The 20,462-nt window shown below is 29.8% G+C and overlaps 1 protein-coding gene across 1 annotated transcript; it reads right to left on the bottom strand.

The window, feature by feature from the left end:
* Nucleotides 1-4,420: 4,420 nt before the first annotated feature.
* LOC105203704 (mitochondrial pyruvate carrier 1) lies at nt 4,421-18,665 on the bottom strand. The gene is made up of 3 exons (XM_011172581.3): nt 18,449-18,665; nt 18,011-18,111; nt 4,421-4,727 (listed from the first exon to the last, which is right to left on the bottom strand). Exons 1-3 carry the CDS (start codon nt 18,502-18,504, stop codon nt 4,570-4,572), a joined length of 315 nt encoding a protein of 104 aa, XP_011170883.1. The 5' UTR covers nt 18,505-18,665; the 3' UTR covers nt 4,421-4,569.
* Nucleotides 18,666-20,462: the final 1,797 nt, after the last annotated feature.

Genomic DNA, 20,462 nt, shown 5'->3' with positions numbered 1-20,462 from the left:
CTTATAGGTGTTTCTAAATCGTACGGCTTTGCTGCATCTGCACAATATGGCGTTCAGCAGAAGTTTTTTTTTGGAGCTACATTCTGCAGTCACGCTTCATTTGATCTGCAATTAATGATACCTATAATCCAGGTATGATGTATTAATTTCTGTCTACTATAGCGGATGTCTCTTCTAATCCATACATCAACGCCTCGGCCATCTACTTCTCGTCCAATACATCTTATTCTCCATCCTACCGAAGCTTCTTCAACAAGATCTTTTCTAGATTTGCGCCACGGACCTTCAGGGTAGATGACTTCAATGATCCCATAGACTTAGAGAGAATATCCACTAGGAATACGTTTACTGTGCAAGATTTAGGGGCATTTACTAATACCAGACTTAGCGACAACTACGGGCGGATCCCGATAGCGCACGGGACCGATAGCCCACCACCACTCACAACGGCCGATGCCTAGAGTTTTTCCATTGTTTGGGTTAGATAAGTTAAGATGATTGGTTGATGGGCTATCGCACCGTGCGCTATCGGATCCCGTCCGACGACTACACTACTGACTTTTATCGTATAAACGAATGGTATGTTAAATTTGTGGAAACTATTACACTTGATAAATTTAAATCTAGCAAAACTAATTGAAGAATTTCCTCTAAAAATTAAACAAGTTCCAAAATTTTTAGGAAACAGAACTTCTCATTGTTTAAATGTAGTAATTTTTTTCTAGACTTATATAATACATATAAGGAACAAAGTTTTAGGCTTTGATTAATATTTTGACATAAGGACAAAACATTTTTATAAAAAAAATTGATTTTTTTTTATTAACTTCGATCGGAAACTTTGATTCATTAAAAAATTGCTGTTAAAGAAATCAATTCAGCAGAGATTGTTCTTGTTATAAAATATTGTATATATTATTTAAGATACATAATGTTATACATGATGTATCTTAAATTATATGACTACGTAATATTTAACAGCATATTTTTGTTTAAATACAAAATAGTTGTTGTTAACATTTATTATTTTTTATAAATACTTTTATCTATATGTTTGAATAATTATACTTTATAAATTACATTTTTTTCGTTACACAAAATCTTTAAATACATTATTTAACATTGATTGTAGCATTAACATTACATATGCATTATTAATATCGCGCGCACGCGCACGCACGCGCGCACACTTATACATACTTTTTTCTTATTTAATCATGATGGTAATTAACGACGCTAATAACACTAAAAATTTTATAATTATATAATTGAGAATTGTTCAAAAACGTAATGATCTCTGTTTGCCAATTCCTGACATTTTACACTTACAAAGAAACAGAAGTGTCCGTGTCCGATTTTGATAAACCTTTAATATGTTGTAGTACAAATCAAAATAAGGGACACGTATTTTTTTTATGTTTTAGGAAGTAAAACTCCTTTGAAGAAAATCAGTTTTTTTAAACGTATATCGTCGAAACTATAAGAGATACAAAAAATGTTCCGAATGAAAGTTAATAGCTTGAAAAGTACTTTATAACAGTACTAAATTTTTTAATTAACAATTTTTAATTTTAATAAACAAATTTTTTAAATGCTATTATAAAGTATTCTTAAAGCTATTCAATTTTCATTCAGAACATTTTTCTATCTCTTATAGTTTCGACGATATACGTTTCGAAAGAAAAAATCAATTTTCTTCAAAGGGGTTTTACACCTTAAGAGTAAAAACAAGTACGTATAAAAACATACGTGTCTCTTATTTTAATCTATACTATAACATATTAAAGACTCATTAAAATAGGACATGGACATTTCTGTCCGTTTCCTTGTCAGAAAAAAGTTGATTTGTAAACTAACAACTTTTTTTTTAGTATGTAGCAATTTATATTACAAAATATTCTGTAATATAAATTATTTATCATAATATCAATTAATATTTTATTAAAAAATGATCTTTTTATTTACTGCACAAAACAAAAATAGATTAATCCTTTAATAGTCAGTATTGTAACATTCATTTTTCAAATGTTAATGTAAAAATATATCAGTAAATTTGGAATGTCATATCAATCAAATATACAGTCTAGTTGCACTTAAAAACTGAAAAATAGTAGCGCATGTAACATTGATAATTAAAATATACCTTGAAAGAAATAAAGCATCAAAAATCAAAATAAAGAAAAAAAGATACAGATAAATTCTTCACTTATATTTTTTAGTAAAATCAATAAAAAAATTGTGTTTAATGACAATAAGACAATACGTCCTCTAAAGGATTAATGCTTTTTTTATATAATATATACATAATTATAATAATAGATGTGTGTGTGTGTGTGTGTGTGTGTGTGTGTGTGTGTGTGTGTGTGTGCGCGCGCGCGCGCGCGCGCACGTGCGTGCATATATGGAGAAAGTAGTTATTGCACGCACTGGGTAATTGTACGCTTCGTGGTTTGGCATCATCCCGATAGAGATTATATCACGACGATATTTGTAGAGTAAAGGTATTTTTTTAATATATAATCATACGTTATATCATTTAAAAACGTAGTCAAAATAAGTAAAAGTAAAATCGTGATTTTTATTACGATTTCGGCGTTCAGAAAATAAGGCAATAAGTCCGTATTTTTACTTTATTCATTTAATCTTGTTATACCTAATAAAAATACGTTTCTTCCTGCGTTCTTTGAGCTATTGTTTATTAAATTTAATTAGTCATCAAATATTTGTTTTTTTATCAAATCTGCCGTGGACAATTTTACGTATCCATCTTGAAAGACATGAGACTAACTAATATATAGTGCCGCTAGTACAGTGTAGTGCAGCTAAAAGAATGGACTTTAACCTCATTTTTCCTCCGCGTACATTTATCCAACCGCGTGTACAATTACCCAAAGCGCGAGAAATTTTTTCGTTTATCCACTTGCCTCTTTTTGCTGAATATAGCATTACCAAATAAAAAATTGTTCAATATGACAATACATAATGATAAAAAATGTTTAAAGTTTCTATTTCTGTATTCGTATTGACTTCAGCTTCAAAAATCACTTCACTGCGATAAATTTCCCTTAGGTGCGTGCAATTTACCTACTTTTCCCTATACATATCTATAAACTATTTATAAATGAACTACTTATAAATATAGTCTTGTAAAGAGATTTCACCCAAAATCAAATTTTGTTATTAGGAAGAATTTTTTGAGAGAATAAAATATTTGAGGAAATTTTTAGAGAAAAAAAAATATAAAGATCTTAATTATTTTTGTCCTCTCAAAAAATCCTTAATGATAATTAAGGAGGTACATATATTCTCGGCACTGAAAGAATTACTGAGCTTTAAGAACTTTTTTGGAAAGGATAAATAAATTTGATATGTATAAAACGACATGTTTCATTGATTATTAATGTGTAAAAAAATAATTTTTAAAAACTGTTTTGATTTATTTAAATTTACTTTTACTAGGGTTACTCTCCAACCCACCTCTCCAAGTATTTGCATGATAAGTTTTTAACAATTTTCAATTTTTTTATAAAAAAAATTTTCACTTGTATAAAATCTCTAAGACTTGACAAGCTATATTCTTAAATGTTTAATTGTAACAATTTTTATAAACATTCAAAGGTCGCAAAGTTTTTCATATAAATCGTGTGGGGTCCTTTATCGAAAAAATTCAAAATTCTTTTTTTAATGGTATAATTTTTCAATTTTTGGAAAACAGCCTCGTCAAGTCTTAATGACAACATTATTCTACAAGATTATAAAGATTTTTTTTTGTCTCCGTTTGTTTTACAAAGCATTAGAGTGCAAAGAGGAGTGTTTTGCCGTATGGCCCGAGAGCAGGCCCAATAAAAGTTTATTTTTACATGTTAAAACTAATTTTAAAAATATTTGTTTGTATACATTAACAATCAATTAAATATGTCCTTTTTGATATTGAATTTTTTAATTATACTTTCTAAAATTCCTAAAAATCAATCATTTTTCAGCGTCAAAAATACATACCTCCTCAACAAAATTCAAAGAGGGAAAATCATCCAGCCTGGCAACTTTGCAGCACTATATTTTTCATCGAACTGTATTTATAAAATTTATAAATTGTATTTTAAAATAATTTCTATTACCTATAATTTCAATATCAAAGCTCGATAACAATTGTAACTATATCTTTTGTATTTAATATATTTATATTTTATATAAAATACAATTGTTGTACGTACATTTATATTAATGTCATCATATGGCCACGTGAACGTAACAATATACTTTATTAAACTAGTTTATTTTAACCTCAATTTGTCTTTCAGTTGTAAAGATGAATTTTTTTTAAAGAAAAAACCGTACAAGATGCAATAAAAAAATTCAAATTTCTCATTTAATATAATTTCTCTTATTAATTTTAAATTAAAAAATAAGTGGAGAGAGGAACAGGTAATAACATGTTCATTATTCACCATAAAACAATATTTATATACATAACATACTTAACAAATATTTTTTTTCTATAATAACATGATCTTTATATCAATATAAAACCTTATTGCATTAGTAAAGTCAATATCACATATATCTTTCCTATTTTTCTTTCTTACTAAGATAATGATGCTTAATAAATCTACAACCTTGTGTAATTTGTGCACCTTCATTGACAAAGTGGCAGGCAAATAGAAGCATGTTGCGTGGCTGCACCTTGATTGCAAATCTCATGAACATTGCTGAATATAAGCATAAAGCTGAAAAAGATCGCCATAAAGTCTTAAAAGTTGATATTAATAAATGAGATACACAATTATGGAATTTTTAAGAATCATTTTTGTATCAACTTTTCTAAATTCTATAATCATACAAAAGCAAAGATTCACGAATTTTTATTTCTTATTCTATAGTTGAATATAAGATAAATTAAAAAAAAACAAAATGAATATTATATAATAAAAATACTACATTGCTACCAAATATTTCTACTATGGTTTTATTAAATTATTATAAATATTTTATAACCAAAACATATCTTGACGTTTCCATCAAGATATATTTGGTATACAATTATAATATTTATAAATTTTATAAATTTCTTTTCAATTTTATATAAATTTCAGAATTTTTAAGAATTATAATTTTATAACTTTCTAAACAATTTGATTTTTCTTATACATTTCTTAATTACAATACTTTTCAAAACTAAGAAAATTTAAATCTTGTCTAAAATTTTTTATATACATACATATATAAATTCTGTAATATTCTAAGATTTCTCATTCTATATTCCCCAAAAAAATTTTAAAAACCTCTGAAAAAATTCAAGACATTTTTTCAGAAACATTTATAAATTCAAAATATGAAATAAACCGCAATTGCTAATAAATGTATTTTTCACTGATTTTGTCAAATTATTATAAAATTTATAACAAGCATATTCGCTGAAAATTTTTCTTAAATATTTTAATTCAGAATTTTTATATAATTTTATAACTTTTTACACAAATTCTCAATTTTTTCATTCTATAATTTCCGAAAAATCTTATAATTAACCCTCAACAGCCACACTGGGTCTGGTATACTCAGGCTATTTACAAAAATGCTTGGCATTTATAAACCGTAAGAATTGGGAGAGCAGGAGTCGGAGAATATTTCTATCAATATCTCCACTACTGAGTCTCCATAGCAGTCTCCGAAAATCGATTGAAAATTTTATATAGTCGTGTTTTTTTAAGGTACGGGTACATTACCCAGTGTGTCAGAAATGAATATATTGTAAAAAAAAATTAAATTTTTCTTTAACAAGCAAAAATAAATTAATTAAAAGCATTTTGTATAATTTTTTACTTTATTTTTACTCTGACCAACGAAAGACTGGTTCGTTTCTGCGTTTTGACAAAAAAATATCAAGATTTTATCACTGTAATGAAAACACGTAGATGGCCTATGCGATACTTTTATGAGATATTAGATCAGGCTAGCATTAATTCATTTATAATTTATAACTTATTAAAAGATAACCTAGTAAAATGTAAAGATTACATACAAGAGATAACTATAGCCTTCATCAAGCTATTTCTAACGCATCGTCTCACTTTTTCAACGTTGTGAACAGTATTGCGTGCACAAATAAAAAGTTTTCTAAACTACACAGACATTCCTGAAGATCAAGATCCTCACAATTTGTTGGCAGATAATAAAATGGCCAAGTCAAAAAGATTCATATTATGTCAGATTATGCCCGTCTACTCTTGATCGAATAACGATGTATAAATGTTTAAAATGTGACAAACCGATGTGTAAGCAAAAACATACAGCAAAAATTTGTTGCAAAGGTTCCATGTAATAAATAATAATAAAGTATATTATATTGTATACATTTTACGTTTTTTTCAAATTTTATTATCGATAACGAATGATTCATTCTATAAACTCATTCTTTCTTACGCTAAAAAATCATCTAATTTCACTTTGCAGAATAAATGTACTTTTTGATAACAATTGAAATAATTTTTTCTTTAAATTACGTTCTATTACTTTTCAAAATTCGTTGAAAAAATTTTTTTAATAGTTTTCCTTCCAAAATTACGAATTAAAAAAAAAAACTTTTTCGCGAGTACGTTTCCATCTTTCCTAAATATTTCAAATATATTCAATTTTTCGATTCTCACACCTATTTATTCTTCTCTTGACCTTCTGGCGTATCGATTAAAAAAAATGTTCAAATTCTATGCATTAAGTACAGAGATATACGCAATTGAAAATGGTCTGGTAACGTACATCCATGTGTGGCAAAATATCGAATTCAGTATAGTGTGCACGCTGTGTGTACGTTAACCAATAATATACTTTTATAGACAGCTTAAATATCTATTTGTTTGCTATATAACTTGAAAGATACAAATAAGTGATTTTATAACTTTTTAAAAATTTCTCAAATTTCTTATAGAAATTTGAACACTTTTGAAAGACTCTGAAAGCTCTATATATTTTTTAGAATTGTTTATGTATGTGAATTCTAAAATATTCTCAAGGGGACAACGCATTGTTCGGGTCACCGATTTGAACAAAAATTTTTTATAGTATAGTACTCTATCAGAAGATTATCTGAGTAAAAGGACAGGATGCGCCTTTTAATCGTTTTTGTACAAAATTATTTTGAAAAATATGGCGTTCCTTATATATCAGTTCTGTTACATCACTCGGCAAGAAGGTAGCGTAGCTTAGCGTTTAAGCGCGCGGCTACTGCGCTGCCGATCCGAGTTCGATTCCTGGCATTCTTTTTTTTTTAATGCAATCTAACAATGAAATTTATTTATATAAAGTTAATTTAAGCAACAATTTTGTTTTGTATAATACTTTTAAATTGAGCAAAATCTTTGTTTCACGTGCTTCTATGACAAGTATCATCCAAATAATTGTAAACAATTTGTACAAGACGTTGATAGTGATAACGACGATAAATAAAAATGTTAGCACATTATTACGCATTTGTTTGTACTTTTATATTAAATTATAATTATGTTTAAATAGTGGCCTAAAATTTCATGAGATAAAACAACGAAATTGTAAATGTAAATTTGAAAGTATACAAAACAAAATTGTTGCTTAAATTAACTCTATATAAATAAATTTCATTGTTAGATTGCATTTAAAAAAAAAAAAAGCCAGGAATCAAACTCGGTTCGGCAGTGCAGTAGCCGCGCACTTAAACGCTGAGCTACGCTATTTTCTTGCCAAGTGATGTAACAGAACTGATATATAAGGAACGCCATATTTTTCAAAATAATTTTGTACAATAATTTTGTAACGGCTAAAAGGCGCATCCTGTCCTTTTATTCATAATCTTCTGATAGAGTACTATACTATAAAAAATTCTTGTTCAAATCGGTGACCCGAACAATGCGTTGTCCCCTTGTAAGACAACTCTTGCAAAAATCAAATATTGCTGTAACTTTTTTTTAAATTTTCTTCTATATGATACTTTTTGTAGTTTTTCATTATTTCTCATGTTTTTAATTTTGGTAAAACAATTTTTTTAATGATATATTATAGTTGAATTTTTATTTATTTCCCTAGAAGGATGGCAACCCAGTCTTTTTAGTTAAGGAATCTTCAGAAATTTTTATAAATTTTAAATATAAAAAATTGTTTAGAAAATGAGATACGAGAATTTTTTATGAATAAATGCAAAGTAAATATTAAATGTTACGAACTAGTAGAAAATGTATGTTTTATTTTATACAATACGTACATTTTATATATGATAGAAAACAATTTATATCAATATACTTCTTATATAGTTTGAAAAATACAAATAATTAATTTTATAATTTTTTAAAACATTTCTCAGATTTATTGTACAGTTTGGAACATTTTTCAAATAGTGAAAACATCCACATCTCTAGAATTCTTTATGTAAATTCTATAATATTTTCATATTCTATAATTTCTATATAAAATTTATCTAAAATCTAAGGAAGTTTAAAATTCCTGAGTAGTCGCCACTGTCATAAAATCGTAATGATGTCATAAACGAGAAATGACATATTGAAATTTTTTACGTGCCATTTATAAATAAATAAAGCAAATTTGTCTAAAACAAAATAATCGCTTTCAAACACTAGTAAAAATGAGTAAATTATCCTTTTCTTCCCTAACAGCCAAATAGTCATTAAAGGCACGTAAAGTAAAGCAGAAAAACACATAAGTAGTTATTGGAAAAAGTGTGTAAAATATTATTTTACATATAAAGTATAAAGATAAATTTACTTGCGGTTTATTTTTATTAATTTAACCCTTAAACACGTAAGTGGGTCTGAAAGACTCCATATGAAGTTTTGAACGCTTCTTGTGTGAAACGCAATGAGATAGGAGGTTCGGACCAAGACGTAAAAAAAGTTTGAAATCTCTTTCGATTGATATGGTTGATCAACTTTTTTGGTGAGCTAGAATTCAAACGGCACAGCAGCAAAGTTTTGTTAAGGTCAATGTGATCCATATAGTGTGTGAGTAAAACATTTTTTGTGAGTATTTTATATAAAAAAGCGGGACAAAATACGTTCAAACAGGTCGGTTCGCGGATGTTACTCGCATATACTCTGTCTAAAGTTAGAATACTATAAAATACTGTAGAAAAGGGTTTTTCCGAAATATATTGTATCATGAAATACATCAATTTTCAATTTTAGACACAATTTAAGGCTCCTGAGTACTCGCCGCGGCCATATTGAAGTTGTGACGTCAGAAGTGAGAAATTGCGTGAAATGACACATAATTTTGTCCGACATGCCATTTGTAAATAAAGCCAATTTGGATAAAACAGACTAAGCAGATAACTTTAAAACACTTCTAAATATCGGTCACAACTATCCTTTTAGCGTCTAACAGTCAGTAAATAGTTGTAAAAAGCATGTACAGTGAAGCTATTGAAACAGGAAAACACATAGGCACGTAATTTTTGCACGACTATCCTTTTTTCGCCTAGCAGTAAATAGTCGTAAAAAGTATATAAAGTGACGTCTATTCAAACAGGAAAACACACGGATAGCTATTAAAAAGAGTGAAAAATGTACTTTTATGTATAAAATTCAAAGAAACTTTACTCGCAGTCCATTTTTACGAATTTGGTAAATACAAGACAAGTCATATTTTTACAATGAAACACATAATAACAAAATGACATGCATGATAACATTTCATCAATCTGTCACGTTTCACGTGTATTAGTTCTAATTTTGTCCGCAACGGAATGTCGCTACCGTCAATGCGGAGTTCTCGGCTGAAGAGTCAGGAGCCTTAATCAAAAATACCTCATATTTGTCTTGTTACATAAGTACATTTTCTAATAGATATGACAATGATATAATTTTTTTTAAAGTATAAATCTTTAGCTTTAAAACGCCGTATTGTAAAGTCTTTAAAAGTTTTTTGTGGCAAAAATATAATTTTTTTTAAAGTGGATTTTTAGATGCCCAAAAATACCTTATATTCTCTATGTTACATAATTATACTTTTTAAAAGGAATGACTTTGCCAAATTTTATTTTAAAAATGTGACTCTCTAGCTTTAAAACACCGTATTTGAAAATCCTTTTAAAAAGTTTTTTGTTGCGAAGATATGATTTTTTGAAGGAAAAGTAAATTTTTGACCAATTTCTCATTTTTGCTTAATGGTTTTGCCTTTATAACTTCACAATAAATTATTTTTTTTGGCAATGCCGATTGTGCAGTCATACTCTTGAGATTCTGAACTTTCATAAAAAAAAAAATTGTAGAAAAATATTGATTGTAATCAAAATTATAGCTTCTCGAAGTTAAAAAAGTCTCCCAGACCCGAAAATGTGTTTCCGTACTTTACAGGATCGGTGTGTTTAAGGGTTAAAATACAAAATAAATCACATTTTCACAATAAAGCACATAATAACAGAAATAGCATGAAAGACAAAATTTAATCGTCAGCACATCACATTTTGCAACTATTACTTCAAATTTCTTCCGAAATGCTACGTTACTACCACCAACACGAAGTTCTCGACTGACTACTTAAAACCCTTAAAATGATATCTTTTTCAGATATATAAATTTTAAATGTAAAGAATGCTTTATTGATAAATGCAAAGTAAATTAAATGTTACAAACAAGCAAATAACATATATTTACACACAGAAGAAAACAAGGTCTTGTGAGGTGTGAGATATGAGATAATGAGATACCATGATATCTCGGATAATTCTGTGCTGAATTCTAAGAGCCATTAAAATTACTTCGTTATATAGTTTTCAAATAATGTAACTGACTTTAATGTGCAATGTAATGTGTGTATAAATTCGACATACAGTTATGTATAGGGCACAGGCGTGAGCCATTTGCGTTACTGATTACGTTTACACGGCCCGGTTTATGCCGAAATTATAAGGTGCGTTCGAAGAGCACACTATTGGCGCTATTCTGTCATTTTATCGGTCATTAGACATAGAATAAGAATAAAATAACACAAGAGCGCTGACAACTGCGCTCCGTGAACGCAGTTATAATATCGATATTCTAAAACTGGCCAATTATAAGTATTTCTCTAAAAAATGGAATAATTAATTGACCAATTTTATAAGTAACTTCAGTATAAATCAGACCGTATTAATATAGTAACTAATGTTATTACTGCTCTTATAACTATATATTATCTTGTGTGCATAATGTTAACAGCACTAAATTATTTTAAAAAGTTATTTTTTTAAGCTAAAAAAAAATATGTATTCAAATAAAGTATGGGTATTTATTTAAAATACCCCACCTCACTTCCAATTTTGATGAAATTAGGCTCATTCAACACGTTTTTGCATGAAATAAAAGAATCTAGCAAAAAAAAGTGTCTATCTTGTGAACCGAGATATCAACCATTACATTTGATGATTGTACACCCATGCTAATTACAATAGGTTTGTTCGAGTTGCTTAAAATACCAAAAAATTTTGCACTCGAGATGAGATAAATATATATTCAACCGTAAGAGAGACAAAAAAATAAATTAAAAAAAGACAGCAACACAAACAGGCCTATTGATTCTGTCCCTCAGAAAATTTTCCAAACTGAGAAGTCACCATTTTTCTACATACTCGCAGTTCACGATTAATGTAACGACTAGAACTTTTTGGTTATTAATCATGAACTGGGGGCCTATTCTTGAAATAGTTGCGTATACGTAAATGTTGCAAATGTTTGCAATGGAAAATCCTTAGAACGGTATTCTTGACAATCGGAACGTGCAATGTATACGTAACTTTGCGTATATGATACAACGAATGGACCATACCACTTGTTTCAAGAAAAACGTGCCCCAAAATCTATTTTCTTCGAAATATTTTAAATTATCAGTGCTAATGTTGAGAGCCATAACTTTCAAGCCTCATAATTCTAAAGTTTTCAATAAAAAACTTTATTATAGCATTTTGAAAAGCTCTCAAAGTCAGAATATGCAATAACAAATATGGATTTTTTAGTGCCTCATATTACTAGTTCCATGCTGTGCGGTTTCATAATCGTCAAATCTAATATTTATAATTAAGCAAATTATTACATTCCATACTTTTCTATTAATGCAAATTTACTCTATCACTGCATGCAGAATTTATTACTAAATATTTGTTTACTTTATAATAAACAAGATTAAAAAACCCATCTCAATAAATCTTGAGAACATCCAATTTCAAAAATATTTTACTTCAACAACTGCACGCATGATCTAATAACGATTTTCAAATTAGATTTCACTCCAAGAGTAATAAGTTTATGATGATACTAATTACATGCGTTTATTAACGTAGCAAAAACCTCGCTACCTCATATTAGGAACCTATTCCATAATCGACTTTATAATTAATGCAGAAGTATCAGCAAGAGAAAACTATTAAATTATCTTTTTATCAAAACAAAATTTAAGTAATTGAAGTATATAATTAATAATTAGACACATAAAATAAAATATTAGGACATAGATTAAATATTAAATTAATCTTCTACATAAAAAATTAAAAAAATAATATTTTCAATATTTTAACATTGACACTTATTTTGTAAAAATCTAAAAAAATTTGAGGTAAATAATGTTGAAAAGATGTAACAAAAAGAATGAAGTCGGTCACTTAATAATTTCACTTAAAAATTGACAATTTTTAATTTTTAAAATTTTTAAAAATTTAAACTTTTATCTTAAAAATCTCCAAAATTTTTGGATAAGTACCTCGATAACTGAAATATCACTAATTTTTTCAGAATTTTTTGTGAATAACAAGAATAGGAAAAAAATATAATTGTATAATTGTGTTTTTGTCACTATCGCAATAGCAAAAATAGCGGGTTAAAACTTGATGAAAATTGTTCTTTCCTAGAGGGCTAAAGATTGATGTATGGTAAATCTATTTTGAAGTGGAAGCAGATTTCATATACAAATACGGCTATACCTTTATTTCAATTAAAGTATTTTCCATCACTTTCTACAACTTTTTTCCATCTTTTTGGCAACTGGGCGATACCATCTCAATAAAACGATGTCGGTTTTAAAGCAATCCATTCGTCCACCTATTCTCGCACTTCTTTAATATTTCGGAAGCATGTACCACTCAAGCCATGCTGCATCGATCTGAATAAGTGGTAATCAGAAGGCGCTATGTCTAGTAAGTACGCTGAGTGAGGAAGAGTTTTCCAAACGTTTCAAGCTGCGTCAGTGTTTCCTTAACGGTTATTCCAGTGTGTGGCCGAGCATTATCGTGAAGGAGAATAACTTTGCACCTGTTACTCGCTGCTACTGTTGGTCTTTTTCGCAACAGCTCATCATTTAATTTGTTCAATTGACGTTTGTAGACATCGGCAGTAACAGTTTTGTTCGGTTTCAGCAGCTCGTAGTACTCGTTACTGATCCTACCAAATGCAAAGCATTATGACCGTGAATGTTCCGTTTTGGCTGCGATGGTTGTCTCGGGTCTACCCATGATTTCTTGCGTTTGGGATTGTCGTAGTAGATCCACTTTTCATCGCCAGTCACAATACGCCACAGAAAACTCATCTTTTTTGCCTGGCAAGCAAAGAAACCGTGATATTGAAACGGTTGTGAATGGCACTTTCAGACAATTCATGTGGTATCTATTTTCCTTCCATTTGGATCTTTTTCATAGCATGTAAACGTTTGGAAACAGCTGCTTCAGTAACTCCTAGCTGGTTTCCAAGTTCTTGTAACGTTCAAGCTGAGTGTTCATAAAATAATGCTAACAATTCATCGTCTTCAGATTTTTTCGGCTGTCCTGAGCGTGATTTGTCATTGACATCAAAATCATTACTTTTGAATAGCTTATACCACTCTTTACATGTTGTATGCGATGGAGCTTAATCACCGTAACTTTCTTCAAGTAATCGATGAACTTCTGCTACACTTTTGTCAAATCAAAGTAGTGCAAAAGCACATGTCGAACAAACACTTTATCGCGTTCCATTTTTCAAAGCAAAAATTGTTGTTTATGCAAATAATTGTGTATGCTGACTGAATGTTATCGAGAAATGTCAAAACTAAGAAAAAAGTACCAGATGCGTTAGTAATGACTACTAGAACTGTTTACATCGTCATCTAACATTTGCGGGCGGAAACTAAGTTAAGGTCCTAATATATACTTTCCTCAAATTCAATGAATTGCGTGCCAAATTAATTTTCAGTCATAACACAATTCTAAATTAAACAAGATTAAATATCACATATTATTAAAATTGAAATTAATATTAACCCTTCCCCTCCCCCTGAAAAAACTGTAAAGAAATTATTGCGAAAGATATTACTTCAGCCAGGATTCAAAACTGGGACCTCCCAAATTTCCGGTACGGGTATCTTAGCTAACTCGACTGAGGCTGTGATATTTCTCGCAATAATCGAGTTAAAACGCTTTCCAAGGTAAAGTGACTTATAAAGTAGAGAAACATTTTAACCGTTACTGTATCAATACAAATTAAACAAGAATGCCTTCTACGGTCGCAGCTAGATCTTCGTGCTTGTATTGTTTGTGTGATTTTATATAATTTCCTCAAATTCAATGAACTGCGTGCCAAATCATTTTTCAGGGAGGGGGGGAAGTTGATATTAATTTCAACTTTAATAATACGTGATATTACTTAATCTTGTTCAATTTAGAACTGTTATGATTGACAATTAATTCGGCTGTTCATTTTTAAGGAAAGTATAGAAAACAATACAAGCACGAAGATCTAGCTGCGATCGTGGAAGGCATTCGTGTTCAATTTGTATTGATACAGTAACGGTTAAAATATCTCTCTACTTTATAAGTTACGCTGCCTTGGAAAGCGTTCTAACTCATAGTCGATTATTCCGCGAAATATCATCACAGCCTCAGTGGTCGAGTTGGCTAAGACACCCGTACCAGAAATTCGAGAGGTCCCAGGTTCGAACACTGGTTGAGGTAATATTTTTCGCAATAATTTCTTTAGAGTTTTTTCAGGGGGAGGGGAAGGGTTAATATTAATTTCAACTTTAATAATGCGTGATTACTTAATAATGCGTAATTACTTAACCCTTAAACACGTAAGTGGGTCTAAGAGACCCCATATGAAGTCTTGAACGCTTGCTATGTGAAGACGGAATGAGATAGAAGGTTCGGACCAAGACGTAAAAAAAGTTTGAAATCTCCTCTTTCAATTGATATAGTTGATCAACTTTTTTAGTCAACTAGAATTTGAACGGCACGGCAAAGTTTTGTTAGAGTCAATGCGATCCATATAGTGTGTAAGTGAAACTTTTTTTGTGAGTATTTTACATTAAAAAACTGGGCAAAATACGTTCAAACAGGTCAATTTGCAGATGTCACTCGCATATACTCTGTCTAAAGTTGGAATACTATAAAATGTTGTAGAAAAAAGTTTTTTCGAAATATATCATGAAACACATCAATTTTCAATTTTAGACACGATTTAATAAAAAATTCTTCATATTCGCCTTGTTACATAAGTACATTTTTTAATAGAAATAACAATATAATTTTTTTTGAAAGTATGAATCTTTAACTTTAAAACGCCGTATTGTAAAGTTCTTTAAAGTTTTTTGTTGCAAAAATATGATTTTTTTTTAAGTGGATTTTTAGATGCCCAAAAATACCTCATATTCTCCATGTTACATAATTATACTTTAAAAAAAAAATGACTTTGCCAAATTTTATTTTGAAAATGTGATTCTTTAGCTTTAAAACGCCGTACTTGAAAGTCTTTAAATGTTTGTTGTTGCGAAGATATGATTTTTTTAAGGAAAAGTAGATTTTTGACCAATTTCTCATTTTTGCTTAATGGTTTTGCTTTTATAACTTCACAATAAATTATTTGTCGGCAATGCCGATTATGCAGTCACACTCCTGAGATTTTGAACTTTTGTTTAAAAAAAAAAATCGTAGAAAAATATTGAATGTAATCAGAATTATAATTTCTCAAAGTTGAAAAAGTCTCCCAGACCCAAAAATGTGTTTTCGTATTTTACAGGATCGGTGTGTTTAAGGGTTAATCTTGTTCAATTTAGAACTGTGTTATGACTAAAAATTAATTCAGCACGCAGTTCATTAAATTTAAGAAAAGTATAAAAAATCACAAACAATACAAGCACAAAAATCTAGCTGCGACCCTAGAAAGCATTCGTGTTCAATTTGTATTGAAACTACTATCATTTCCACACCACCTTTCATGAGGTAGATTAGCATGGCGCGCCTTTTTTATAATGGTTTCCGAATGGTTTATGGAACGGTTTTCAATTATTTTTGGAAAGTGGAAATGTCGCATCATAACTTTATCATACACCGTTAAATTCGTAATAAAATAAGCTTTATTTTGTTTATAAAGAAAAATAAAAGTTTTGAAAAAATAGATAAGTAGTGGGAGAAAGTGTAAAAAAAAATTTTTTTTTTTTTTCATTGTTATAAAGTACTCTTTGAACCATTTAACTTTTATTCGGAACATTTTTTTTATTTCTTATAGTTTCGATGATATACGCTTCAAAAAAAAGAAAAAAACTGATTTTCTTCACCCCTTAAAAGTGCAAACAAGCACATATAAAAAAATACATGTTCCTTATTTTTATTTGTATTATAACATATTAAAAGCTTGTTTAAATCTAAGGCAGACACTTCCAAACGTTTCTGTGTTAGTAAAAATTAACTTTGTTGTAAAGTAGACATCTATTGCCTGCTTTAATTTAATCTTTTTTGTCGCAACTCTAATGACCGTGACTATACATAGCCAATATCTTACAATACTGTTTTAATTATATAAAATACACTTGTAAACTTAAAATATGATAATGTTGAAATCTTGCCTTACTAAATTAATGAGTCTATTGTATACTAAAAATGTAAACTTATTGTTAGTAAAAACTAGCAAAGACTACTATACAAGGTATCATTGTGAAATGACATTTCATAAAATTATTACTAAAATCATTTGCTTTATTAAATTAAATTAAATTGATAAGTATAAAACAGATTAAATTAAAGCAGACAACAGAGTCTGCTTTACAATAAAATTAATTGCTTTATAACAAGAAAAGTTAGTAAAAATTAATTTTGTTGTAAAACAGATATTTGCCTGCTTTAATTTAATATGTTTTAGACTCACCCATTTAGTAAGATGAAAGGTTTTAACAATAATTTTATGAAATGTTATTTCACAACAATACCTTGCATAGGAGCTTTTGCTATTTTTTTCCTAAATTTTTATTTTTAATATATGATAGACTCATTTATTTAGTAAAGCAAAAGATTTTATAAAATGTTATTTCACAATAATACCTTGCATAGGAGCCTTTGCTAATTTTTATTAAGTTTACATTTTTAGTATACGACAGACTTAATAATTTAGTAAGGTAAAAGATTTCAACATTATCATATTTTAAGTATACAAGTGTATTTTATATTATTATTTATATTATTTTATAATTAAATCAGTTTAATTTCAAATTTTGTACACACAGCACATGTTCAGTTCAATTTACATTACGTTGAGATGACATGTTTTCTAACCTGTGCCTGTGCAATCACTAACTTTAACGATTGATATCTCGGTTCGCAGAGTAGTCTGACTTTTTTTCTGCTAGATTCTTTCATTTCATGCAAAAACGCGTCGAATAAGCCTAATTTTATTAAAATTGGAGATAAGATGTGTGTTCTAAATAATTACCATTTGTTATGTATAACCTATTCTAGCATAAGACTATGAGGCTCTACTACACTTTAAAACCTATTCTATAATAGCATAAGCATCATAAATCTATAAACCAAAGTTATATGTCCATTTCTATCAGTTTTCAACTTTAAAATACATTACAGCCTTTATGATATTGTAAAATGGACTTGAAACATAGGAACAAGTGATCATTGATACAAACTTAACAAGTAAAAAAAAAAATGATATAAACCGTACCCTTCAAATATCTCATGGACATTTGTCACTTGTTAAGCTCATAGACAAAATGTATATGTGAATATAGTAAGGATAATTGAACTAACCGAAAGTCATTTTACCACTAATATATTTGGGATCTCTCTGAATATCAGCGATGGCAGCGATCGGTATTGCCCAATTGGCAACTGGTCCCCAGAAATGAGTGCTGAAAAAAAAATGGATAAAACAGATTACTCATACACATAATATTTAATGCATACATATTTCCTCTCTTCTCTTTTCTCATAAAAAAGCAGTGTAAACAATTTTATTTTTGACGGTTTTCCGATTGGTTCTTTCGTTTCGCTTACTTCGTGTTGCGAGAGTAGCTGTCTTCGCATTGATTTTGTCAGCTGTGACGAAAAGTAATGTATCATGGATTCTTTTTAATAGTAAATTTGTAATTTGTAAATTATGTAATATAAAAAGCTCTATAGCACGCGCCTATTCATCTAGTATCGCTATAAATTGCGTAATATAACGAATATAATCACATCACTTGCCTCATAAAATAGTTACGAGTTTCCTTACTTTTGAGAATTTTCATAACACGATTCATCTTGAATGTTATTGTTTTCGCAGTGAGAAAAATTGCTCACGTAAAATTTGATGAAGTTGGATATATTCTATGAATTGAACTTTGCCTTTAAACCACAGAATATATACTATGAGAAATGAAAGCTCTGTACTTAACATAGAGTGCTTTCCAACAAGAGACACAGGCGACACTGTGTAACACAGTCCGTTTGTTTTCTGTTCCTGAACTCTCTAAATAAGTGTACACTTAAAATGAAATAGATAGATGTTTCAAAGTTAGCGAAAGCAAGAAGGAACGTTCCAGTGCCGTCTAGTGCAGGAATAGAAAACAAGCCTAGTGTCTACATTGGTGCTTTCCAAATATGACACAGAGAGACACAGAGCGACACTGCAAAACACAGCTCAATCTTAAGGGTGCAGTCCCATGGAGCGTATCAGGCGTATCGCGGATTGCGCGTATCGAAAATCTGACCAATCGCGAACGTTCCGCTGCTTCCGCTGTTCTTGGTTCGCTGCCGTTCCGCCGAAGTTATTCTTTAGCGTATTCAATCGAGCGGATCAGAGCGGATTGAGGTTAACATAAAGAAAAATAGCAGTTTCTTGTAATTGATACAATTGAAACAATTATGAACAAAGGAAATATAAGTCCTGTGAGTAGCATATAGCATTTTAAAATATTATTTTTGTAATACTTATTAATTATAATATTTTAAGGTTAGTTTAGAATTTGACGAAGCATATTTTTGATTAGTCTACACTGATTATTTCAGTTTAATATAAATACGGATATAAATATTGTATTATGAATTGCAAATTACAAATTGCAAATTACAAATATTGGTCTGACCCAATATTTCCGTTTTCCTTTATGCGCAATTTTTCTCTCGTTTTTTAATGCTAAATAATAAAGCGCATAAAGATTAATAATTTTACGATGTATTTCATGCCTGGTAAAAACATCGTAATTTATTCGTTTTAAACGTTTTATTAATAAAGCAATTGAAAGCAATATTGTTTTCGATTTCATTCTGCACCTGTTAAAAGTCAAATGTTTTATTTACTTATACTAAATAAATTAATAAATTAAATAAAATTCACTTTATATATACTGTGAATATTCTCCTATTCTTCCGTCTGCTTTTGTTCCTACGGTCCCATGAAGCGGAATTCGCGTAAGCGGATCAGTGGTTCACCAATCACAAGACTGTTTGGATGAGAGAAATAACAAAATTCGTTTCGTGATTGAGCATCCGCTTAATACGCTTACGCAAATTCCGCTTCATGGGACCGTAGGAACAAAACGTTCACGTACCGAAAGCAGCGGAACGTTCGCGATTGGTCAGATTTTCGATACGCGCAATCCGCGATACGCCTGATATGCTCCATGGGACTGCACCCTAAGGCTGTGTTCCGATATAACTGCCAGTACTGGCAGTGGTGAAAAATCCGTTCCGTTATTGGTACGCAGCGCACTGCGACAGCATCTAGTAACATCAATGACGTCATGAATGGTAGCCATATTGCCACTGTGACTACTGCAGCTTCCAAGGTGAGGTAGCTACAGTGCAATATGGCTACTGCAATGCTGTTCCGAAATACGATGCTATAGCAGTGCTGACAGTAATGCAGTAATATTGGAACAGTTGTAACAGTGTACTGTCATGACGTCACATTTACTGCACTGCCAGTAAAAACGGAACACAGCCTAAGTTTGGCCGTGTCAGCCATCAATAGTGCCAACATATCGGGCAAATAAATTATTTTTTCAAGTGTGGTACTGGTACACCCAAGGACTTTGATTCTGTCCATGGGGAAATTTTCCAAACTGAGAAGTCGCTATCTTTCTACATACTCACAGTTCATGATTAACGTAACAACCAATAAGCTCTAGTCATTACATTAATCATAAACTGCGAGTACGTAGAAAGTGGTGACTTCTCAGTCAGAAAATTTCCCCATGGACAGAATCAAATTCCGTGG

Source organism: Solenopsis invicta, chromosome 5 (genome assembly GCF_016802725.1).
Source record: "Solenopsis invicta isolate M01_SB chromosome 5, UNIL_Sinv_3.0, whole genome shotgun sequence".
Lineage (NCBI taxonomy): Eukaryota > Metazoa > Arthropoda > Insecta > Hymenoptera > Formicidae > Solenopsis > Solenopsis invicta.
Note: the sequence above shows the minus strand (reverse complement) of the source record. Positions and strands in the feature narration are given on the sequence as shown.

Coding starts and splice junctions, on each gene's coding strand:
- LOC105203704 (XM_011172581.3), bottom strand. CDS start 18,504: ATGAATCGTGTTATGAAAATTCTCAAAAGTAAGGAAACTCGTAACTAT. Junction 18,112..18,448: donor ACTCGTAACTATTTTATGAG/GCAAGTGATGTG, acceptor TTTTTTTTTCAG/CACTCATTTCTGGGGACCAG. Junction 4,728..18,010: donor TAGTGGTAAAATGACTTTCG/GTTAGTTCAATT, acceptor GATCTTTTTCAG/CTTTATGCTTATATTCAGCA.